The following is a 22,760-nucleotide window of genomic DNA, read 5'->3' on the forward strand; positions in this document are numbered from 1 at the left end:
TCTCCCTGATTTAACGTGCCTCTCCATTAAAGGAATAAGAATACAGGGGAAGACTTTGGTACTCTATTACAAACACACACAGGCCAGAGTTGCTTTTAAAAATACACAACAGAGAACTCCAAGCGTAAGGAGCGCTACTAATACTTAGCAAATAGGCAAAAAACTTAACTAAAATGTCCACCTAGACACATAACAGGAAGAGAGGACCAATAGAAGGTGGCACTGGTAAAAAGACATTAACAGACAGACATATAAATGTACTTACATATATTCACACATGTATATACATATATGTACACACACACACAAATGGAAAAATCAGCCTGTTTCAATTCAGACTGTTAGACAGTTATACACCACCTCCTCCATCCAGTGCTGCCTGCTTCAAGCACACAGCATTCTGCCTTCCAGCTGCTACACAGCTCTCTAAATAGAGAAACCCAAGTTGCATCATAGGAAAAGAATCAACACGTAAAGGCTCTGACATAAATGTCATTAAAAAACAGACCCTGAAGCAGCCAAAATTTTATTGCAGAGCAGCAAGAGGGGACTGGAGGTCCTGGAGTTCCTGAATTGCTGAGAGCTGCCAACGAGACGGAGCAGTCAACAGGAGGGGCATCATGCTCAAAAAGCAACAAATGCCCCCCAAAATTACCTGATACTGTTTCTCTTCAAGCAACTAACAGCAATGGTTCATTGGGGCACTTGAAAGCAAATAGATTTTTTTCTTAAATCATTCAAGGTAAGTTTTCAGTACATTTTGTGCATTTAGTGAGTGTGCACTGCAGAAAAGATGTGTACACAACACATCTGGGGACTGAAAAGGGAACAACAAACAATCTTAAATTGTGATAGCATTTGACAACTAACACTACCTTTGTAACGAAATTACACATTAAAGTTTGGCCTATTGACTAACGGAAACAAAAATAGTCAAACAAAGTAGATTTAACAGTTCACTGCAGCAGATGGAGGGACTCGAATCAGGAATTAAGCCTCAGTGCCAAGCACAGTAAAATATGTATAAAGAGATTACTGTAACCTCAGTGAACTTGCAATCTCCCTCTTCTGAAAGGGAAGGGAAATGGGGAAAAAATACTATCTGCAAGAGATAAACAAATATCTTTTCTCTTTTCCAGCTTTTGTAACATTTTGCTACAGAAGTAGCACTTTTTTAACTCTACAAAGTTAGAGTTGTTACTCAAAGTTACTGTTGCCAAAGTACTACAGGTGACAGTTGTACAGCACCTGAGTTCACCTCTCATACACACACATATATGCACGTATATATATATGCACGTTGTCAGCACTTGCACATCTCCAAAGCTAGAACCAAGCATTTCAAGTATGAAAAGGGTACCAAAACACTTTTGTCTCTTCAAAGAGAAGTTAAAACATACAAGCCAAAAAAGACATGCCCATAAGAAAGGGAACTTCCAAAACACCTTTGCTCATTCAAATACAAAACCCCATCCACCAGACTGCTCATCTGCACTGCTGCTTTACTTCAATAATGGCATAAAATTGGTAATGAGTTAGAGTTCATTTTTCCATACTATACAGCAACACTGTCAAAAAAGACCAATGTTATCAGAATTCAAATCATTTCCAAATCCAGAGAATTCAGCTCTTGAACATTTTTGGGGTAGAGGCAGAGCAGGGAAGGTGTCTTATTTTTTTTTTTTCATTTAGTTTTAAGAAACTACAAGAAGCTAAGCTTAAATAACAGCTATGCACAAACAATCCCAAAAATGCTTATTATACAACTTCAGAAAAATAATCAGTATTTTGACTCACTATTAGTTCTTTTCTAAAGTATATTCCAAATTGAGAATTGTTTTGGAGAAATATTTTTGAGAAGCTACTGCTAAAAGATGCCTCCCATGGTAAGATTCTGACAGTTTCTTTAACATTTATTCCTTCAGTCATTTGTCAAATCTAGAGTTCAGTCATACCAAAAAAAATGAATATATAAACCAGCTTTTCTTCCCTTCAGCTCTAACAGGCAATGTCAAATTTCATTTATTCATAAGCTGCCACTCAGACTACAATCCTACTCAAACTGAAGGTACAGATATTCTTCTCCTGACTTTCATTCTAGCATATGCAAACTCTTCCAGAATAAGCAATATGAAAGATTTTCTCACGCAAAAAGAGGAAAAAGCATACAAATTACCTAGTGGAATTTGTTAAATTCTAAACACACAACACTACAACTATACACAAAAAAACCCATAATGTAGGCCTCAGAGTATGAGGGTCTTAAAACTACAACAGAAACTCAGCTGACCAAGAATCCTCTTTCAAATTTGGGTGGAACGGGACGGCTCTTTTTGGAGACACACCATCAAAAACATGTTTAAAATCAGCGCTAGAATAATTATTTTCTGCTATAAACAAAATCATAGTTGAAACACAGAGTTCTCTTCATCTACAGTAACTGAAATGGCCAGACATAATCTCTAAAGTAATATTGATCAGGGAATGTGTAAAAGCACCTAAGTAATGCACGATTCTCAAATACCTCCTCCGATTCACAGCAGGTTGAGCATGATTTTCAGAAAATAAGACTAAAATAGAAGGTCTGCAGAAAAGGCTTTTTATTATAGGGCTTTAAGTAGAATACCACTTCTGTTTGCTATTGAAATAGGGAAAAATAAACAAACAATAAAGTAAACTTTTAAAGAACTAATTCAAATAAATGGTGCCTTCAGACTTAAAATGCAGCCAAAGATCCGAGGAAGTTTGCATTAATATAATTTTGATATTCCACTATTTGGATTGTTTCAAAAGCTGGGCATAGCTCTCAACTCTTTAAAAAGATGGGAGTCCTAGATACTTATACAGTGTGTGTATATATATACACACACACACACACACACACATACACACAGCATATATATATATGCTGTATAGCACAGGGATTTTCTTTACTACAGAACAGACTATGATTTGAAATAGACCCAGAGGATTAAATACTACCACAAGCCATTTCAAGAGGAAAAAAAAAAATGTTCATTGTTTGCCTTGCACTATACATTACACCCACATTCAAAAGGTTTTTAGAAGACAAAATGTGCAAATATTTCAAAGTAGGAGAAAGCAAACCAACTGAAGTAACACGTCTGAATTAAACAGCCATTCCAGATGGCTCTGATTAATACACAAAATGAATGGAGAAATTGCTTTTGCTCTGCCACCTGATCAGGTGAGGATCCTGCTTGCGATGAGCAACTGTGATTAGGACAATGTGCTTTCAAAAGGCTGTATTAACAACCACAAGGAGATAATCTACTGTATGTCTATGTTTCAAATAAGAAAGTTTTACATTAAAATAACTCTTAATGCTCCAGAACAAGAAGACAACTCTGACCCAAAGAGTCAGAGGCAACAAAAGAGAAGCACAGGCCACTGAAAAGAATCACAGAATCACTACGGTTGGAAAAGACCTTCTAGACCACCGAGGACAACCGTAAACCTGTTAAAACACCATGTCTGTTGAGCCACATCCTTAAATGCCTCATTTACACACTTCTTGAACACTGCCAGGCATGGTGACTACACCACTTCGCTGGGCAGCCTGTTCCAATGCTTCACCACTCTAAAAATTCTTCCCAATATCTAACCTGAACTTCCCCCAGCGCAACTTGTCCAGCATGGAGCAACAAAGACGATTAAGGGACTGGAGCATCTATCTTATGAGGAAAGACTAAACGAGCCAGGCCTGTTTAGCCTGGAGAAGACTGAGAGGAGATCTGATCAATATGTATAAAATACCTGAGGGGAAAATGTGAAGAGGCTGGGGCCAGACCCTTCTCAGTGGTGACCAATGACAGAACAAGAGTTAACAAGGACAAATTGAAACAAATTGAAGTTTAAACTGTATAAGAGGAATATCTTCTTGACTGTGAGGGTGACAGAGCCCTGGAACAGGCTGCCCAGATAGGCTGTAGATTCTCCTTCCCTGGAGATCTTCAGTACCAACCTGGATGCCACCCTGTGCCACGTGCTCTAGGTGTCCCTGCTGGAGCAGGGGGTTGGACTAAATGATCTCTAGAGGTCCCTTCCAACCTCAACCATTCCGTGATTCTGCTATTTCCTCCTGTCCTATCTGTAGTTATTCTGGAGAATAACGCAGAGCGGGCGCCCCTGTTCCACCCTGCCGGGGCTCGTTCCCGACCTGGGGGCACCTGCAGCCACGCGCGGCCTCACAGCGCTGCTCCCTACGCAATACCGCTAAGGCAGAGAGGTGCCATTTTTTCTCGTGCCTCTCCACCATTTCCCAAGTAATTTTATCTCTACCTGCTTTCTTTCATCCTCTCTGTACCAGTGCACAGCTGAACAGAGGAACATACTGCTTCCTCCTCTGCTCTTCCTGGAGGACATCAGAGAAAATTACTTTGCTCAGCAGCCCCTTAGGGCAATTGCCCACTCAAATACACCCCCAGAGACTGAGATATATGTTAGCATTTAAAAGAAAAAAAAAATGCCTGAGGAGTATGATATTTAGATTCCCTTCTTCATCTTCTATGCAAGAAGAGAGAGCAACGAATTACGCCTTTCCCTCCTTTCATCTGTTTACATTTGTGTTGCAAGGCTGTCTTTTGCAGTTAAAAGACAAATTCCTCTTCTATCCTGACACTGAAGCTCTCCTGAAAGTACTTAAAGGTTGGCTCTGTAAAGACCAGCACAAGGTTTGCGCAGGCCTCCTCCAGCAAATAGCCTTACTTGTAATTTGTTATAAGGGAAATGGACAGAATACAAATGTATGGAAGCTTGAAGGTGATAAATCTCTAAGATATATTTCTATATTTGAGGAAAGGACCACTCCTTTTCCTCAGGGACTCCAGCAGCAGAGCTGAAGAGAATCTCCATGCAGACAGGTCGTGCAAGCCAGCGGTACAAACAGCAGGCAAGTGCCCCACAGGCCAAAACACAAACCTGACAGGGGAGTTGAGGCCTGTTTTCTCTGCAGAACCTCTAAAGACGCAACAGGCATCGAACAAGCAGTAAATCTCTGCAGAAGGACTAAATACATTGAGGAGAACACACAAAGAAGGTCAAAGGAAGAAAGGATTCTTATTCTAGGTTTGCCCTGAGTTTTGAATGCCGCATAACAGAGTTGCTTTTGAAAGCAGAATTCAGACATAACAGATTACTAGGGCACTGCACATTTCAGACTCCTCAAGCTGACTGATCCCGCATATCACTATGGCATGTACACTGAATTGAAAGCCAGAGGATGGTAGGGTGTTTTTAGGTAGATTAACAGCCTGCAGAGTGGAGAAAAAAAAAGAGTGTCAGTGAAAAGAGTTCAGAGGCTCAGAGCAGAATTTCTAAATTGTCTCCTAGATTTAGTATCTTCTGACTTTTTGATTACACTTCCATATATTTCACAGTCCTAAATGTCTCCTCTACATAAAAACTTCATCTAATTTCTCCCATTTTAATACAGATATGACTTATTAGTAACTTCGCAGAGTCGAGATTCAAATCCTCTTTCATGAAGGACCAAATCCTGGCAACAATGTCAAAGAATGACTGATCTGTAGACTATTCTGCCTACATAAATATCTAATACTAGACGACACATCATGCTGAAACCCAGAAAAGAGACACTAGGATTCCTTAAATCAAGTACTACCACCACCTACTAGATGACTTGTTAATACATTGGTGAAATTTGTGAGCACATCCCACTAAGTCTAAGCACATCACTAAATCTTCTTGAAAAGTCTGTCGCTATCCCTTTCACTCAGCACAGAAAAGGCTTGTTCAAGGGTTTTGCAAGTTCTGTCTTTGAAAATTCTTCAGTTCATAAGGTGAGAAGGCATTTTAACAGGTTTGGACAGTTTAGAAAACCATCAAGTTAATTACTGCACAGCACACAGCCCAGATACTCTGCACTTGAGTAATCTGTGAATGTTCAAGTCACACCTGTATGAAATTCCAGAGACACAGCACCTCCCTGCTCCCTTCCAAATACCTTATCTCCCATGAGGTTACTCTAAAATTTAGGATTTTAAAATGGTCCCAGATGGTCAACATTGTTCAAATGAACCTGCCAGAGTTAAGCTCTCTCCCACACAAAACGTGAAATGTTCACATTTGTGTACAAAATACAGTAAAACATCCAACATTCGCCCACTGCATAAATGTTTTGTCTTCCCCAAAGCTTGCTTTTGTTTTCTTTTTTTTTCTGGCCTTTTTATTTTTTTTTCTTTTTACCTTTTTTTTTTTAATGTGATTTATGTTTAAGGAACAACATCCAAATCACATGTAAAATGAGGTTGCAATGTAACATCTTTACATATTTCAATTTCTCTTTTAAGCAATATACTAAATACGCCCACATTTAGCTAAGAGTCTGAAGGAAAAAGTCTGTGTTCTTTTATTTCATGATTTCCATCTTTTGCATTGTACACAACAACTCTTGCTTTTGTTGCTTTTACTGTAAGTTTTTCCGCTTTGTAGAGGTACAGTGGGTTTTTGTTTGTTTTATAGAATTTCTATTTAGAATGTCTTTGAAAATAAGCAAAAGCACACCATAGCAATGAAACAGAAATACAAGAGAATGTCAGATGCTGTGTGTTAGCACAGTTAAAAGCATTAACTATTTTAAACCTATCATGCATGATGAAACTTTGCATTACAAATGTCTCAGTTTAAATACAACGTTTCCCACTGGTCATACTTACAGGGCATATTCTGCTAGAGGCAATTTGAAAACATCAAATACTTCCTTATTCTTCATTAAGTAAACTGAACGCAGATAGGATACAAAACACTGAAAGGAAAACAGAAGCATTTCGTGAGCAAACAAATCATTAATTGATCAACACATGAAATACTATGGTCTAAACAAAACAGAATTCCAGTTCTGTAACTGGTCTAATACCGAGCTCACGCTGAAATTCTTTTACCCAATATTAAGATCTGCCAAAACATATCACTACACAAAACGGACTGAACTTCAAATATTCTAATATTTCATTAGAAGCACACTAAATTGGGTAAGTTTGCAGCAGTGCATCATTTTATTTTCTCCAAAACAGGAAGAAAAAAAAATCAAAAGGGATTTTTGGGGAGGTAGAGTGGTGGGGTAAAGTTTTTCTGAAGTTGGTTCAGAATTACATGGAAATAAGCAAGATTCTTGCTGTTACCTAAGCTAGCTTGACTTCATCTTAGCCAATGATTGACCAAGCAGATTCTGCTCAACTCTGCTGCCTCTCACTCACTGCAGCCTTGAATAATTCACATAACCTTGCATCTGCCACCAGCTAATTGCATATATGCAGCCAGCAAATACAGCTGAGCTGACCAACACAAAGTCACTCACTCATATTAACTAATATGAGTCCAAGTTTGATGTTCCGTCTAATCTCAGACTTCCACGAGGAAAACCTGAAGTATTGCATAACAGGACAATTCAATCTTGTCTTATGCTTTCCTCCATCCTTACCACAGGGAAACAACCTCACTCTTCTGTATTTTAGAGAGCCTCGCATCTCTATATCTTTATGTAGTATATTTCTGTCATCAATGCGTTCCTTTAAACGAAACTCCCTCTGTTGTCACTGACACATACTACTAGATAGATCCTCTTACAGTTTATTCCCATTCACACTGGAGTAAGCAAAAAGAAATCCATACAAAACCACTTCACAAAACTCCACAGCTTTCTCTTGCTGCCAAGGCAGAGAGGTTGCTGTAAGTTGCATTTAGCAGCCAGTGCTAATGTGGTTTATCGCAATGCAGCACGCTGTGGTGGTTGTTTGGGGCACTGCTTGGAAAGTAGGCACGTGAGGAATCTATTGCTTTCCTTAGTCATTAGCAGAACTCTGAGACGGCCTCCTGTTGTCTGACATTCAAATTTATTTTTCCATTTTTCTGAACTACTTGTTTCTGCATTAATTACATACTCCTAATTTAATAAAGTTACCCTGGAAGAGTCTGGATTAATGAGAAACAAATATAAAAAACAACAACAGCAAAGTTGTTCTTTTCCTCTCCATTTAAAAAGGTCTGTCATAAAATATGCAAACATTAAAGCACATCCAATTGTTTTTAAGTTGAAATAAGAATTAATAGTTTTTAGATGAGTAAACTAATAGCTATTCTTTTGAAGTTGCTCAATAATCTTTGTTATTGAAGTAAATTTTCATGTTCTTGCTTACCCCAAAAGGCCATCACTTGGAAAAGTGAAGTTTCTTGACCCAATTATCGGTTTCAATTAATTTTAGGGGAGGACAATTTCCAAAAAAAAAAAAAAAAAAAAAACCCAGTTCAGGTACTATCAAGAATGGAATGCGAAGTAAAACATTCATTTGATCACATTAAATGACTAGCATCCTTAAAAAGACTTAAAATTCTAGATCTCATCAATCCTCTGCTGACCAGCAGAGACAACGAATGGCAGAGCCTCTTCCTTCTCTGCAGGAACTGATGGACCAGTGGGCAAAAGCCAGCAGGGTAAATAAAGGTCTCTCCACCATGAACCTGAAACTTAAAAGATTTGCAGATCTGGAGGTGCACATGGGGCACCACTCCACACAGTACAAATCTCATTCCACCTTCTGGATAACGAATCAAGCCATCCATCTACTTTCTTTTGCTCCTGCAGTCCAGAAACTAGCAGAAAATCGACAATCGATACTGCTCATCTGTTACCAACAGGGTCCAGCACGCTGAGGCTCAAAGCAATCTTTCAGGCCTGATATGGACTGAATCTGCATTCAGCCCATGGCGTTGCCTTCCCCCCGAGCAAAGAAACGGACATCGGCCGAGCGCAGCGTCCCACGAGGAGCCCCGGGGAGAGGAGCGCGACTGCCGCCCCAGCCGACCCGACTGCCAACGCGGCCAGCAGGGAAAGCCTCTCCCACGAGCTCACCACCAAGGCACAGGCAGACAGATGGAGCACGAAAGGGATACGAGGGAGAGAAAGGCCAAATGACTTCAGCATTGCGGCAGTGCCATAAACCGAAATCTGATTTACTTAGGCTGCCTTTGAAATGTTGTCATCTTTTCTGATTTTATTCAGCACTCTTAAGACTTGGACACTCTTATGCATACAGACTAGACAGCTAAAGGAGGACAAATTTCATCAGCCTGAACTTCTTCAAATATTATTTTCTGCTCTACCAGTTCATATTATCCATTACTATTTTTGCTGTTTTGATATAACTTTCAGGTTTTTTTTTTGAACTGAAAGTTACAGAAGTATCACCAGACGAATTAACTTAGACCATCGTGGATGAGTATAACACTGAGCAGTATTTTACTGCAGGCCTATTACAGAAATAGCTAAAGACATGTGGGCTTCATGCCTCAAACTTCCCAAATGGATTTTCACATTTGGACTCCAAAGTGATGGGTCAAAATACTTAGATCCTATGTCATCAGTACAATAAACAATATCCTAGCCAGACCCTCGTACCTATCTGCACTGTGACTTGCCTGGCTGCTCCATCCCGGAACTCCAGGAGGAAATTTATTTCTTATAAATGTTAAGATGTTTCCAGCTTGAACAAGGCAGCATAGACAGCAGAACACACGTCTTGGACAAATCCAGCATTCCTAATAGGGTTCCAAAGTCAAGATTTCTGCTGCAGTATTGCTACTGTTTTAATCAGACTGGAAGTTTCAGTATGGAGGACTACAGGGGGCATTTACATAGTAAACACACTATTAAGGGAGAGCACCTTCTACAGTGATCCACTTCTTATTTTAAGAGTTTCAAAACCTGAATCTATTTACAATTTGTTTGCAAGATCACATAGCACTGCCCTACATGTATGAAAAATGACAATAAAAATGGCTTACAGGGTAATAAAGATTGGATTTTCAAAATGAATTCAACATTTTATCTGTCACCTTGACAGAAGACCCTTGTTTGATTTCATCCTGCTGCTACTTTGAAGCTTTGCCATTATTTTATTTTGTTCAATTTCGACTGATCTTTCCCTCTTTAAGAGCTCTTAAAAAGCCAAAGTCAGAAACAGAAGGAAAAGGTTTGTTACTGTTTCCATTCCAAGGTGCTGCAGCTCCCTCCTACTTTGATCTTCCCCCAGGCAGCTGCCCTGTCACTTCTGACACCAACTGTGTAACTGCTCCTGTGGCAGCAGATGCATCCCTGGGCAGCCTGGCCTGTGAAAGGCCACCATGAAGCCTGCACTGATATCCCACACGCTGCAAGTATTTGTGCACAGCAGTATGGCATGCTCTGAAGGCAAAACCAGTTTTTAAAATAGTCCTCTGAATATTCCTTAGAAAATTTGTTCACAAAGCTCTCAGTACCTTCCCTAGGCATTTTAATAAAGTGAATTTTGGGGGTTTTTTTTGTTTGCTTGTATGCTTTTTTAAGTATGTCCATGATCCCTTTCTCATGGTACCCTACCCATCAGGCACAGCAGAGTATCTTACACTAATCGAGAATTTCAGTAATCTTCTCCTTGAAAAGTTCTTATATTTATCAGGCTTTGGCATTTCCTGATTTCTCATCATTTGGCTTTCGAGAATACTCCTTAAAATTCATCTCTACCTATAAAAAATCGGAAAGATTTTAGGAGTTTTTCTTCTCATCTTGTTTCCCTGCATCTTAATTTGAACTCCAGATCTTGCTAAAAGACTGCAGAAACAGTAGGCTGATACCAGCAGCGCTACAAGAATATGCTAAATTCAGCCTGAGATTTAAGCACAAAGAGCTCCCAATACAAATACAACATAAGACCAGGGAAAGGTCAGCAAACACAAATAGAAGAGCAGAGTAATGCCCAGAAAGGCTTTACTGGCCCCTTTCTAGGACAAGTATGGAAGGTTTCTGTCGTCCCACTTCATCAGCCTGTTAAGGTCCCTCCAAGCTCAGTTCAAACAGTTGCAAAAGACCCAAAAACAAATACTAAAAACAAATTGCTGTGAAGCAGTAACTACTTGTGTACCGAAGACTCTAAAATGAGACAGTTTCCTACCTATGTCTTAGTAACTGTCCCAACAGCAGTAGGGCAGGTGGCTTTTCAGGCACCAGGGGCACGAGCCTGGGCCCAGTCAGCCCACACAGGCCTTACAGACATACTGACCATCAAGTGCTAAGACAGGACAATTGTTTCCACTGATGTAAGCTTTTAAAGATGAAAAAAAGAACAAACTGGCAACTCCAAGCACCGTTGGTAGGACACATATCAGCAGGTTGGTTATTAAAAGAGAACTGCTCTTGCAACCAGCATGGCTCAAGAACTGAGCACAGATAACTCACCCTTTGAGCTTTCTCTTTTAACTCCTGATCCTGAGCCAAAAAGGCCTGCAACCTCTTTTGGATGTCTGTAAGCTTTTCAGGGTTGATTCTAATAAATTAAAAGAGAAAGGGAAAAAAGAGTTTTAATTACTAGAACACGCAGAAATAAGCACCTGTTAAATCCTGCTCAAGAGTTATCTTCATTTCCTCTATATTGTTTTAAACTGCATAACTGTTATTTCTCTGAACAAAGTTACACTGGAACTATATCCACAATGAAAGGCACATTCCTGAAATGAATAATATAGAGGAGGTCAACAGAAGCTCAGACTTCTTAATCCAGAGCAAGCTTTCAAGGAGGCGAAACTTTTTCAAAGACAAAGCCATTAAAATTAAAAAGCTTAAACATTAAAACATTTCCTGAATTCATAAAAATGCTGAGAAAGAAACAAAAATGTACAATGAATTATAGCACCACTCTACACTGGCAGCCTTCGTAAGCAAATTTCTCACCATTTTTCAAAGCTTAAATACGATTCATTGCCTGGCAGTACCGAAATTAAAATAATTCTCCACTACATTCAGGTGAGCAAAAGTAAATTATATTGAAATTTACATGAGCAGATTTTTATATATATGATTTATATATGAGATATTATGATATAGCATATATCATACATACGAGCAGATTTAAGGCCTCCTCAAAGATATTGACCCAGTGAAGAAGCACCAGTTGTTGTATTAGAGAAAATGTTTTTCCTTTAATTTCCTAAAGCATCAAGCTTTACCACCCAGAATTTCCTCACTACTCAGATTTCCTGTCTCTGTCAGATGCAGGTAGAAGGCTATGGTAGAGGCAAGAGCATTTTGCTACTGTTTAGTCAAAGACCAAATGCCTGAGTTTGTTTCAGCAAACAGATCATTTGTTCTGAATACACAGATATCAAACAGGTAAGAGACATAAAAAATTCAGCAGGACAAAAACTGAGTCTTTGGTTTACATGCAGAACTGAATATATATAAGATACCAAAGAGAAAAGGCAAACAGACAGGAGGATTTTCTAGATTTTATTCTACCAAAGATCTAGAAGATGACAGCAACTTGGAAGAGTGACAATGAGAATATTCACAATCTAACACAGAAAAGTGGCACAAATAAATGCAATGACTCAAGTTACATTAAAACACCAAATATACTATTTCACTGCAGAGAAAATACAGAAAGAGCAAAAAGTGCAGCAAGGTAGAATCAACAGATTTACAATCACTTAAAATCCTAGAAGAAACCTTCAAGTAGAACTGAGGGCAAGTACAAAAAAAACTGAATACACAGGAATAAAATAAGAAGCATAGGTAAAAATGACATATAAAGAGCAAAAAAGGGACAACACAAATAACAAAGAGCACTTAAAACCGTTAAGACACTGCTGTTAAGTGAAAGGTATTAAGAGCTGCCATCAAGGCACTTGAATCTTCCAGTGTCTTTTTTCCCTGTCTTCACTCAAGGTGGGGCAGCAACCAGACAGCCACCAGCAGCGACACCACAGTCCAAGCTCACACCAGAGCAGGAGATCACAGGAAAACAGGTACACAGATAATCCAATGGGTCAAAAGAAACACGCTCCCTAGCAGTTACTAAATAAACCAGAGCATAAGAGCCATAGTTGTATTTATTTTGAGAATTCATCTGAGGCAGATGAAATTCTATGAGATAAAACAGGTAAAGACAGTTCTCGTCTTCAAAGGGTGGAAAGAGCACTTAATTTAGTTTTCTTAACTTAATACTGAAAAAAAGCAATTTGAAAGTACCTAAAGAAAAAGAAGTCAATATGTAACAGCCAACATAGTTCAATCAGAAGCAAAGCACAACTAATCAATTAAATTATCCTTCATAACAGAATAACAGGCTTTAAGAACAGGAAAGAAACAACAGGTATCATAACTTGATGTCAACAAAACATCTGGCAGTCTCGCATTCTCATAAATAAGCAGAGGCAACATGGTCTCCATGAGATCTCTAAGTAAATGCAAAACTGGTCTTGGAGCAGTGCTCAACTGTAGTCACGACTGACTCACTGCCAAACGAAGCCTACACCAACTCCCAGTCCTCACCTGGGCCCACTGTTACTATTTTCTAAAATTACTTCAGTACTGTAAAAATGTGGTTAAATATTTACAGGAGAAAATATGTCAGTGGGGCTCCAAGCATAATGCAAAATAAACTTAGACAGGATGCAACATTTTGTTGCCTGACATAGATTTTAGCTTCAGTAATTTTTTAAAGTTTGTAAGAAAAAGGCTTGGAAGAGACATAAAATACTGATATTTTACAGGTGAATGCAAGGTAAGACACTGATGTAAATCTAAAGTTATGTTAACAAATAGGACACAGTGCCCCAAGCACATTCTGAGGTAACATATTTGTTAATGAATGTGTACATTTGCAAACTTGAAGATTTTTAAATAGCCAGAATACTGCATTCTTCTCTCTCCAATATCATTTCATGACACCCTCCCTCTCACTTCTTTGGAGTCTAGAAGTGAGGACTTGGTCATTGCTAAAATGTACTGTTTTAATAAGGAGTTGGCATGTTTCTTCCTTGTGGTTATTTTGTGCATGTCATTATTTGGAGAGACAAACCTACTAAATATAGAAAACTTTAATGATATCATAATTTATAAACTTACTTAAACTGTTAAAAACAGCAAGAGTAAGCTATGGAAGAGAAAGAAATTGATTTCATGACATGGTCTGTCCTTTCACCTAGGCTGTTCCTGGTTTTTTGGGGTTTTTTGTTTGTTTGTTCTCCTCTTCTTCCTTGCTCTGAACACATTGCAAATTTACAGCCTGGCATTGCTATTTTGGCAACCAATTACAAAAACTGTCACACCTGGCTATGCCAAAATGAAAACAGAACTCTGCTTGCTTGTTTTTTAATGAGCTTATTAGGTGCATTTGCTCTCTAAGTTTGCTGGTTGATGCTTTGCTTTCCTCTTGCTTTCCACTTTCAACATCAGAAGGCAAGCACTGCTTGAAAAAAAAACACGCTCCCTTCTCCATCCTCACCAAAGTGGAATTAAAAACAAAAATCCCCAAAGTAACAAAAAGCACCACCCTGCCAAAACGGCACCCGAAAACGGCAGGTTTGCTCTTTATCTGGCTGAACAATACTTTGCCTTCCACACAGCTGTTCAAACACCATTTACACACTGAGCGCGTCGCTACCACACAAAAGGCTGGAGCAGTTTCTGACCCATGGGAACACGTCTGCATTTTTCCTTCTCAAACACAACTTCCGATGGGAAGATCTGCACTGCCCTAAAAACACACACCATTGCTATTTCCAGCACAGGAAACACACAGTTAGCTGCAGCATGGGGAAGCTGCAAGTTTTAAACTCCTATTTCCGAGGCCTTCACAGACTGAATCCGCTGGTACCACTTTGAGGCTGGAGAACAGCAGAAGCAGCCAAGCTGCCTAGCGCGACGCTCTGCCTGCACCTCAGCGGCTCTCTGAGCCGCAGCCCCTTCTTGCTCCAGCTGCTCCGTGTTTTCCCTCGGGCTCCCAGCTCCTACGGTTACAGCAAACAAGCTGGCAGGGGCCCGCAGGAGCGAGGCCGCAGGGCAGACAGCAGCACCTCTTCCTTTGCTAAAAGGTTCTAGAGGCACAAAAATCTTGTTAGGATATGTCCTTGCGAAGCAGCTCCTTTTTACTGGCACTCAACAAAATTAACTGCAATGAAGTAGTCTCAGGGTACGACCGAAAATAATTTCAGTTTACAGCTTGCATCTAGAACTTTTAAGATTATAGACTGCTTATAAATATGTATGTCATATGTAGCAGTTCCAAGGTAGTTTACTGCCATATTTACATCTTCACATCTACCTGCACAAAAACTAATTTTTACTGTCACTCTTCTCTGGCATTTTGGCATGAAGTAATGAGAACTCTGTGAGTATTCAAAATTAGTCAGACCATCAAATATTTTCTGGCTTGCTTTCAATTCTTCTCCCTTATTTCCTCCATATTCTGTTTGCCCTTTTGATTTAGCATTGGGCTGACAGCCTCAGAGAACAAAGGACTCCTTCCTACTTAAAGCAGCTAATTGGAAAGCAGGACTGATTTCTTTTTATTTATTTAATATTCTTACAGGTGGGGTTTTTAATCTCTCTCACATGTGCACGATTTTTCACTTAATAGATACTGGAAAAGTGGATGCTTTTTTATTGTTACATGGTATCATTAAATCCTTTTGTAACTCTCTAAAAAGTAATTTATGATTTCCACATTTAGTCTAAAACTCTACACAACCCCATTGATACACCTTCTCCACTATGAAAAATGATCATTTAGTCCCATCTTTTATTTCCTATCCTTCAACTTACTGATTCAGAAAGACCACAACGAATTGGAAAAAAACAGTCTGAACAGTCTGGAACTAATGAAAAGATGAAAAGAAACAAGAACGATAAGAGGTCTTAAAAAAATACAAGGAAAGATTAAAGAAATCGTAATTATTTGATCTCTAGAAAGAAAGGTAAAAGACAGCACGATAAGGTCCAATTAGTTTTAGGTAGTTGCAGAGAATAAGGGAATAAGTCATTTTCCATATATTTTTGGCACAAGACAAAAGAAATATTTCATTTAAATTGCTACAAGGGAGATGCCTATCAGATACTTGAGGAAATACCCTGAATGGCAGGAACGGCTGAGTACGGATGAGATCACCTTGGGAAACAGTGCAGATATTCATCAGCAAGTTAGACAAGCGTCTGTCAGGAATGATTTGTGGAGCTGATCCTGCCTTTGGGAAGCAGGATGGAACAAGCTACCTCTCAAGGTCCTTCCTACCACAATACTGCCAAAAACAAACGATCCCCATGGCTTGGCTGACTCCAGGCAATTCACGTTGCTTTTCGGCACCTGACTAGACCCCGCGCGCGCGCGGACCTGTCGCACGGAAGGAAGGCCCGTTACGGACAGGCCCTTAGTCACTCACTTGATCTCACTGACAGGCACCTTCCGCTGCGCCAGCTGCTCCACCATGCCTTTTTCTTCCGAAGGAAGCAGGACTAACAAAGCTTCACCACCTTCTTTGTATCTGATCAAACACAACAAAAAAGACATTAAGTAAACATACCAAAAATACACATCTTTTTTTTGAAATTTTCAATAAGCAATGAGAATTTACATTCACTACCTTAGAAGCAGCCCAAATAGCAGACAATAATCCTTACTTTACACAAAGGGAAAGGAAGAGGTAAACCAATTAAGTGATTTGCCAACACTTGTATTGATTTCAAAACTATAAATATATAACATAAAATCATAGAATCATTATGGTTGGAAAAGACCTTTGAGATCATCAAGTCCAACCATTAACTCATCACCACCATGCTGCCCAAACCATGTCCCTCAGTGCATGTATATAAATATATAACTACATATAAACATTGAATGCCAGGAGCTAAGATACAGACTCAGATTAGCAGTTCTTAATTCTTCTGTGCATTCAGAAGATTTCTGTGGTAATTGAGGGCACTTAAAGCTTACAATATGAGCAGATAGAGCTATTTGGCTGCACACACTATCAACAGGCAACTCTTCCTAACACTTGGCTACAACTGGTTTTCATTTGCACGTCCTTCAACTGAAAGGAAGTAAAGGCTAAGGATTAAATGCTTTCATCCCAAATAACTTCTACTTGTATCTTTAAAAAAAAGGCACTACTAAAAGAAAAGCATAAAATCACCTTTTTTTTTTCCCCAAAAGAAAAAAATACAGAGATTGATTCCATAAAAAATATACCTTGCACTCTCTCACCATTGGTTTTAACAGCTGTATCAAACCTGGATTGACAGTTACTCAGATCTATGCTCAGAAAAAAAAAAAACTTCTATTTTGTTCTTAAAGCATTTTTTCTTATAACAAAGAGCCAGTCACTATTTTTATTGATCTACGTAAATTGAAGAAGTTCATGGAGAACAAATTACTCAACAGCACTAGCAAACAAACAGTAAACCTTACTACTACAAGAGTGGTACAATGATGAATTCGCTTGTCTGCATTATCTTAGCCTACATTTATTGCGATTCATTCCTCTTCTACACATTTAAGAATTACCCTTTCGAGTTATTAGCAAGTTAACAGATCAATAGAAAGGCATTGCATAGAGTCCTCATTGCATAAAAGCAACCCAGTTAAATTTCACTTTACAAATGTGCCAAAACGGGACAGAATTCAATGCAGCAATTTGGGGGATAAACCAGAGCAAGACAGAAATCAGGCACCCTCCAGAGCAGCAGTAAGCCAGCAGAGCTGCTCACAGCGGCACCGGGAGGAGCAGACTGTAAAACATAAAACTACTTGCACCATTCACAGTCAGAGCTTTTGGAACAAATTCCTCATTATATTATTATTCAAGTGCTATTTTAAATCAAATTTATTTACTACCTTACCAGACCTTTGGTTTTGTTCCTATTCCGGTCATATTTTCTTTTTCCTCATATGCTGATAAAACTTATCTATTTCAAACATATCTCTGTATCCTTTCTGTTTTCTATATAATAATTGACTTGTTCGCTCTATTTATTCCATTACTAATCTGTTTCTGGATCAATACTTCTCACTCTGACGTCTTCTCCCTCTGTCCATCCTTTATCCATTCATTTCTTGCCCTTCCATAGATCTTTGGCTTCTTTTACTCCATCCCACATTTCCAGTTGGATCTGTGCTCCAATCGCATTAACTCTTCCCCATCAAGAGAACCAGGGAAAGGAGCCTATACAAAAGCTATAAAATTTCAGCAGAAAGGTGGGAGATGCTATTACTTTGTCTTCGGGTTAGAAACAACCAAGAAAATAAACCTGGTCCAAGGTAGGTCTCCCTATCAAGGGGATATATGGGATTCTTTCCAACAAAAACTCAGCAGTGACAGCATAAAAGACCAATCCAATCTTTGTGAAGGGAGGAGCAGATAAAAATGCCATTTAGGGAAATACTGGAGCTAAGGCCGTTTGGCTTAAGGTTTAGGTGGAGGCCGGAGAGGGGAAGGACTGAGGCACCCCAGATGGGAGCTGTATCACTAACAAAAATCACTCGAGAGGGAACGTGGGGAGACCACATTCCTCAAAGCCTCAACCGCTACCACTTGGCCAAAGCTGCACTGCAGAGCTGTTTGCAAACTACAGGCGTCAGCTAGCAAGCAGCAACCAAAGCTGCAGTAAAAACAGTCTGACGGTTTTCATTACAGCTCCCTGCTTTCATTGGATGTATGTGCAAAACCACAATAAAATGCTCTTGAGCCCATTGAGCTGGGGATTGTTTTCTAAAGATAATTCTAGAAAAAAAATGCCTTTTTTAATTCTTGTAAATGTTTTTTGTCACCAAATTTTAACACTGCCATTTTAGATTAGGAAATCTGACAAGAAAAATCAAAACTCTCGTCTTTGTCACATGCCAACACTATGACAATTTATCAAAATATGGCTTTGATAAGCTCTTAAATTAGTAGACCTACAACACTGTTGATGCAGAAATATAACCCTGCAGAATAGTTCTGAGCAAGTCCTAAAGCAACCTGCAGGCTCAGGCTGGGGCAATCTGTCTTTGGCAACAGTGTAAGAGACCATAAGTCACTGCTGACAAAACATTCAATAAATATTCTGGCCCTTTAGTATAGAGTTGGACTGTCTTATTCATACAGGCCAACGCTTTAAGACAACTCTGTATTTTAATATAGCCAAATTCCAAACACTTTTTCAATAAAATAATTGCATGGCACATACTGCCCTGTCTGAAGAGGCAGTGGAATCCTGGAAAACAATGGCGCCAAATAGGACTTGGAATTTTATGGCAAAAATTGATGGTTGCAGCTCCAGGGCAGAAAAATATTCATCGAATGAACTTTAACTCCCGAAGGAAATTAGAAGGAAATTATTATCTTGCCTACCCAAAGCTTGTGTCCGACATGAGAACAGAGACAGCATTGCTGCCATTAATGGTCTCTTAAATTCGTTCTATACAGTAACATACAATTCTGCTTTTCTGTTCAAAAACAGATGTTATAGCAGTAAGAATTCAGAAAAGATCTATGAGAATGATCTATTATCTGGAAAGAATGTCTGTTGAGTTTTCCAGTAAGAACTTTCCTCGTTTACCAAGGACAAAAGGTATTTTGATGACACTGTATAAGCAAAGGATGATTTTTGTAGGATGCATAAGCACATACAAAGGATGATTTTGTTGTTACATTTAGTCCAAGTTGGCATGTGGTTCACAAGTCTTCTTGCTCTTCACATTTAGCATCTTTGAGTCCTTGACTTACCATTCCTAAACCATTGCTTTAATATATTTCTGTGTTAATGTGAAACATCCTATTAAAAAGTGCTGCACAAATCAGGGAGAAAATCATCATCAAAGGCTGATGGATGTAGACACAGTCTACAGAGGACTGCAGATATAGGAGTACTTGTGTGACAGTTTCCTGCATTTGCATATTTCCCATTTCCTGAAAACTCAATATAATGCAGGAAGACAATGCTTTTGGAGATGTTCACCACACACAAAACTATGCAAGGAACCTCAGTGTAGAATTTTTATACTTTTGGAGGTCACAGATCAACCATCATAAGCAAAAATATGTATTTTTTCATCTGTTGCTAAATGTGACCTCTCTGAGTTGACCTTTGCCACTGAAGATCTAACTTAAGCATAAGCGGGCCAGCGTGGATAGCATCAACTACACTATCAGCTTATCTGTCTTTTGACAGACAAGGACTAATAAATAAGGTACATCTGCCAAAATTCTGAGCTTAACGACATCCCTAAAAAGCCTTGTAATTCCAAACCCATAGGCCATTTTAGGGAACATCAGTATTCCAGAAACTCACCACAGCAGATCTTTCCAGATAAAGAACTCAGACATCAAGAAAGTCAAATCAACTTCTGAAAAGTCTCCTCCTCCCCAAGACAAGATTTACTACAGAGAACCAAGGAGAATGAGCAGAACGCTGCCTTTCCAGTCCTTGCCAGCCAAGCTCCAGTTCCACAAAAGTTCGGAAAGCTGAAAGAATTGAGTTTCCCTGTTCTCTCTTTTTATTTTTTTCCTCTCCCATCATTGCCTGAAGCCTCATCTTTATTATTTTATTTCAGGGACAAAGGCATAGCTGAGTGTCTGCAGGTATGTAGATGCTCATAAAGGTAACAAAAAGAAAAGACAATTTTAGCAGTTAAAATTGTGCTACATATGTTCCTATAAAGACTAAAGGATGCCTCATACCATTAAGAAAATTGTGGTAATCATCCATACCTAATAAGCAAAATTATTATATTTGAAGCACCTTCAATAAATTTCTATTGTATGACACCTGAGGGAGAAAGTTAGCATTCATGGACTCAAACCTAAGAAACTTTGTAATCAACACCAAGGTCCTGGCTCAGTCCTTCAATAATTTGATTTTTAATATTAAGCTACTTAACAAAATTGAAATTTTTAGATTTGATTGACGCTGGAAAAACTCTCCAGCTAGGATTTATAATCCGACAATATTTTATTAGAATTTATATAGAACGGGCCTGTCTAGTATTATTTTCATGATTGAACTCCAATCCAACTTTGAAACTCAGATCTTGAGTTAGTGACTATCTCACTTATTAAATAATTTAGCTCTGAGGATATGTTGTGTTCAAACTCAGATAAAACCTAGAGAGAACAACAGGAAATCTTATAAAAATAATGCAAGGCCAGCACTTTTGAAGACTTGGGAATGACAACCAAAATGCCCAACTAGTTATCATTAGGAAATCAAAAGAGTCCTGAAAGGCCTAAGAAACACAAAAATAATATTTAGCAAAATAAAAAATGCATTTCCGAAAAAGAGTGTATGCAGATTTATAAAATTAATGCACCACAGGGAGTCATTCTGTGCATTTTGCACACATTTCCATTAGTTGTAGACAAAAAAAAAAGAAGAATAAAACAATGTAACTTCAAAAAGATGAGAAGAAATTTTGAGTGTAAAATCTGCTCAGGACTGTTAACCCTGATACACATAGTCAAACCATTGAGGTATGATAAATAAAAAAAGCAGTAAAGTTACTATACTTTCAAATTGACCCCTTCAGATAGTTAGCACCACTAATTTTGCATTCTTTTGCACGTTTATTTTAATGCTACTCTACATACACTTCTTCCACAGGATTTTTAAGTCATTGTACATGTTGGCCCAACCATTAGTGCAAATCCTTTAAGTTAGCTCTCCTGGGAGCCTGACTATTCACCCCATAAAGCCATCGTTTATTCCCCGCACGCCATTCAGACCCTGCTCGGAACACAAATATCCAAACAGCTGACTCTGCAACAATGTTCTTTAAACCTCTGCATACAATTTTAGTTTTCATTAGGAACCTAGAATGAAAAAAAAATCCATCATGTAGAATGACTGACAAACAAATCAAACCCAGCACAGTTCTTTGCTTCTACAGCCAACTACCTAACCCAGTAAAGACTGGAAGAGTATGAGATGCCCTTCTCCAACAAAATTCTACATATACACTGATTAACATATGTAAGACTGCAATTGAAAGTTGAGGATGAGGTTTCAAATTTAAATCTGAGGTACAAATACAAATCCAATTTTTGGAAGCTAGGTTAGAAACAATCTACATTTTGAATAGGTTAGTTAAAAACATCAATCGCCACACTTAATAAGGACTATTAAGTTAGTCAAGTTCTAATAATTCTAGCGTGTTAAATCATTTGTTTTAATGATTTTCAATTCTTTACTATCAACAACAGCAAAGCATAAAGTATTTCAGTTTGATGCACACATTTGTCTGTTGCACTCTCTTTATATAAAGGAATAATATTAAACAGCTATGAAAATATACCCCCAAAAAGTCAAAATCAGCACTTTTATTCTGAGAAGACTTATTTCAATCTGATACTCATATGAATAAATCTTTTCACCCACAGGCTACTTTCAGCAGAGGAAAAAAATAATATCTCTATTTACCCCTAAGGCAAAAAATACACAGAAATACAATAAGTCATAGCTTTGTTTTAAATTTTAACTATTCAATCTGATTATATAAGCTATAATTTTAAAACATATTTTTTAAAAAAAAGTAACAGCTTTAGCTTCCTCACACTGCTCTCCGTTTGAACAAATTTTGTTTCCAATTATACTGCCTTCCGGGCCTTCTGCCACTAAAGGAATTGGAGACATCTAAGTTGCAAAACAAAATATTGTTTCTCCAGGGCCAAGATAAACAGGAGATAAAGCTCTTCTTGCTCATGTCTTTTGCACTGCTGGAGTTTTTCCCCATTGGGGGAAATCTGCTATTCCATTATTTAAGTGACAAACAAACACATGCCTGAATATCAGCATTTCTATTCCAGAGAGCCAATGGTTTCCGGTACAGCCGTTTTCCTTTAAAGGTGGCTGCCTTAACAGGCCATCCACAGAGCTCCCTGGGAACGGGGCCGGCGCTTCCGAAGCGGCGCAGCAAGAGCGACCAGCGCGGGAG

The 22,760-nt window shown here is 38.6% G+C and overlaps 1 protein-coding gene across 1 annotated transcript in view; it reads right to left on the bottom strand.

Moving 5' to 3' along the window:
* The window catches only part of DDX10 (DEAD-box helicase 10), a 146,811-nt gene that overhangs the window by 108,551 nt on the left and 15,500 nt on the right, over positions 1 to 22,760 (bottom strand). The window contains exons 10-12 of the mRNA XM_088522229.1: positions 16,231 to 16,332; positions 11,252 to 11,339; positions 6,699 to 6,787 (exon numbers count right to left, since the gene is read on the bottom strand). Coding sequence (XP_088378355.1) covers positions 6,699 to 6,787; positions 11,252 to 11,339; positions 16,231 to 16,332 — 279 coding nt within the window. The remainder of the gene's footprint in view (positions 1 to 6,698; positions 6,788 to 11,251; positions 11,340 to 16,230; positions 16,333 to 22,760) is intronic.

Source organism: Tinamus guttatus, unplaced genomic scaffold, assembly GCF_059628265.1.
Source record: "Tinamus guttatus ecotype Peru unplaced genomic scaffold, ASM5962826v1 Tinamus_guttatus_pri_ptg000150l, whole genome shotgun sequence".
NCBI classification, from domain to species: Eukaryota; Metazoa; Chordata; class Aves; order Tinamiformes; family Tinamidae; genus Tinamus; species Tinamus guttatus.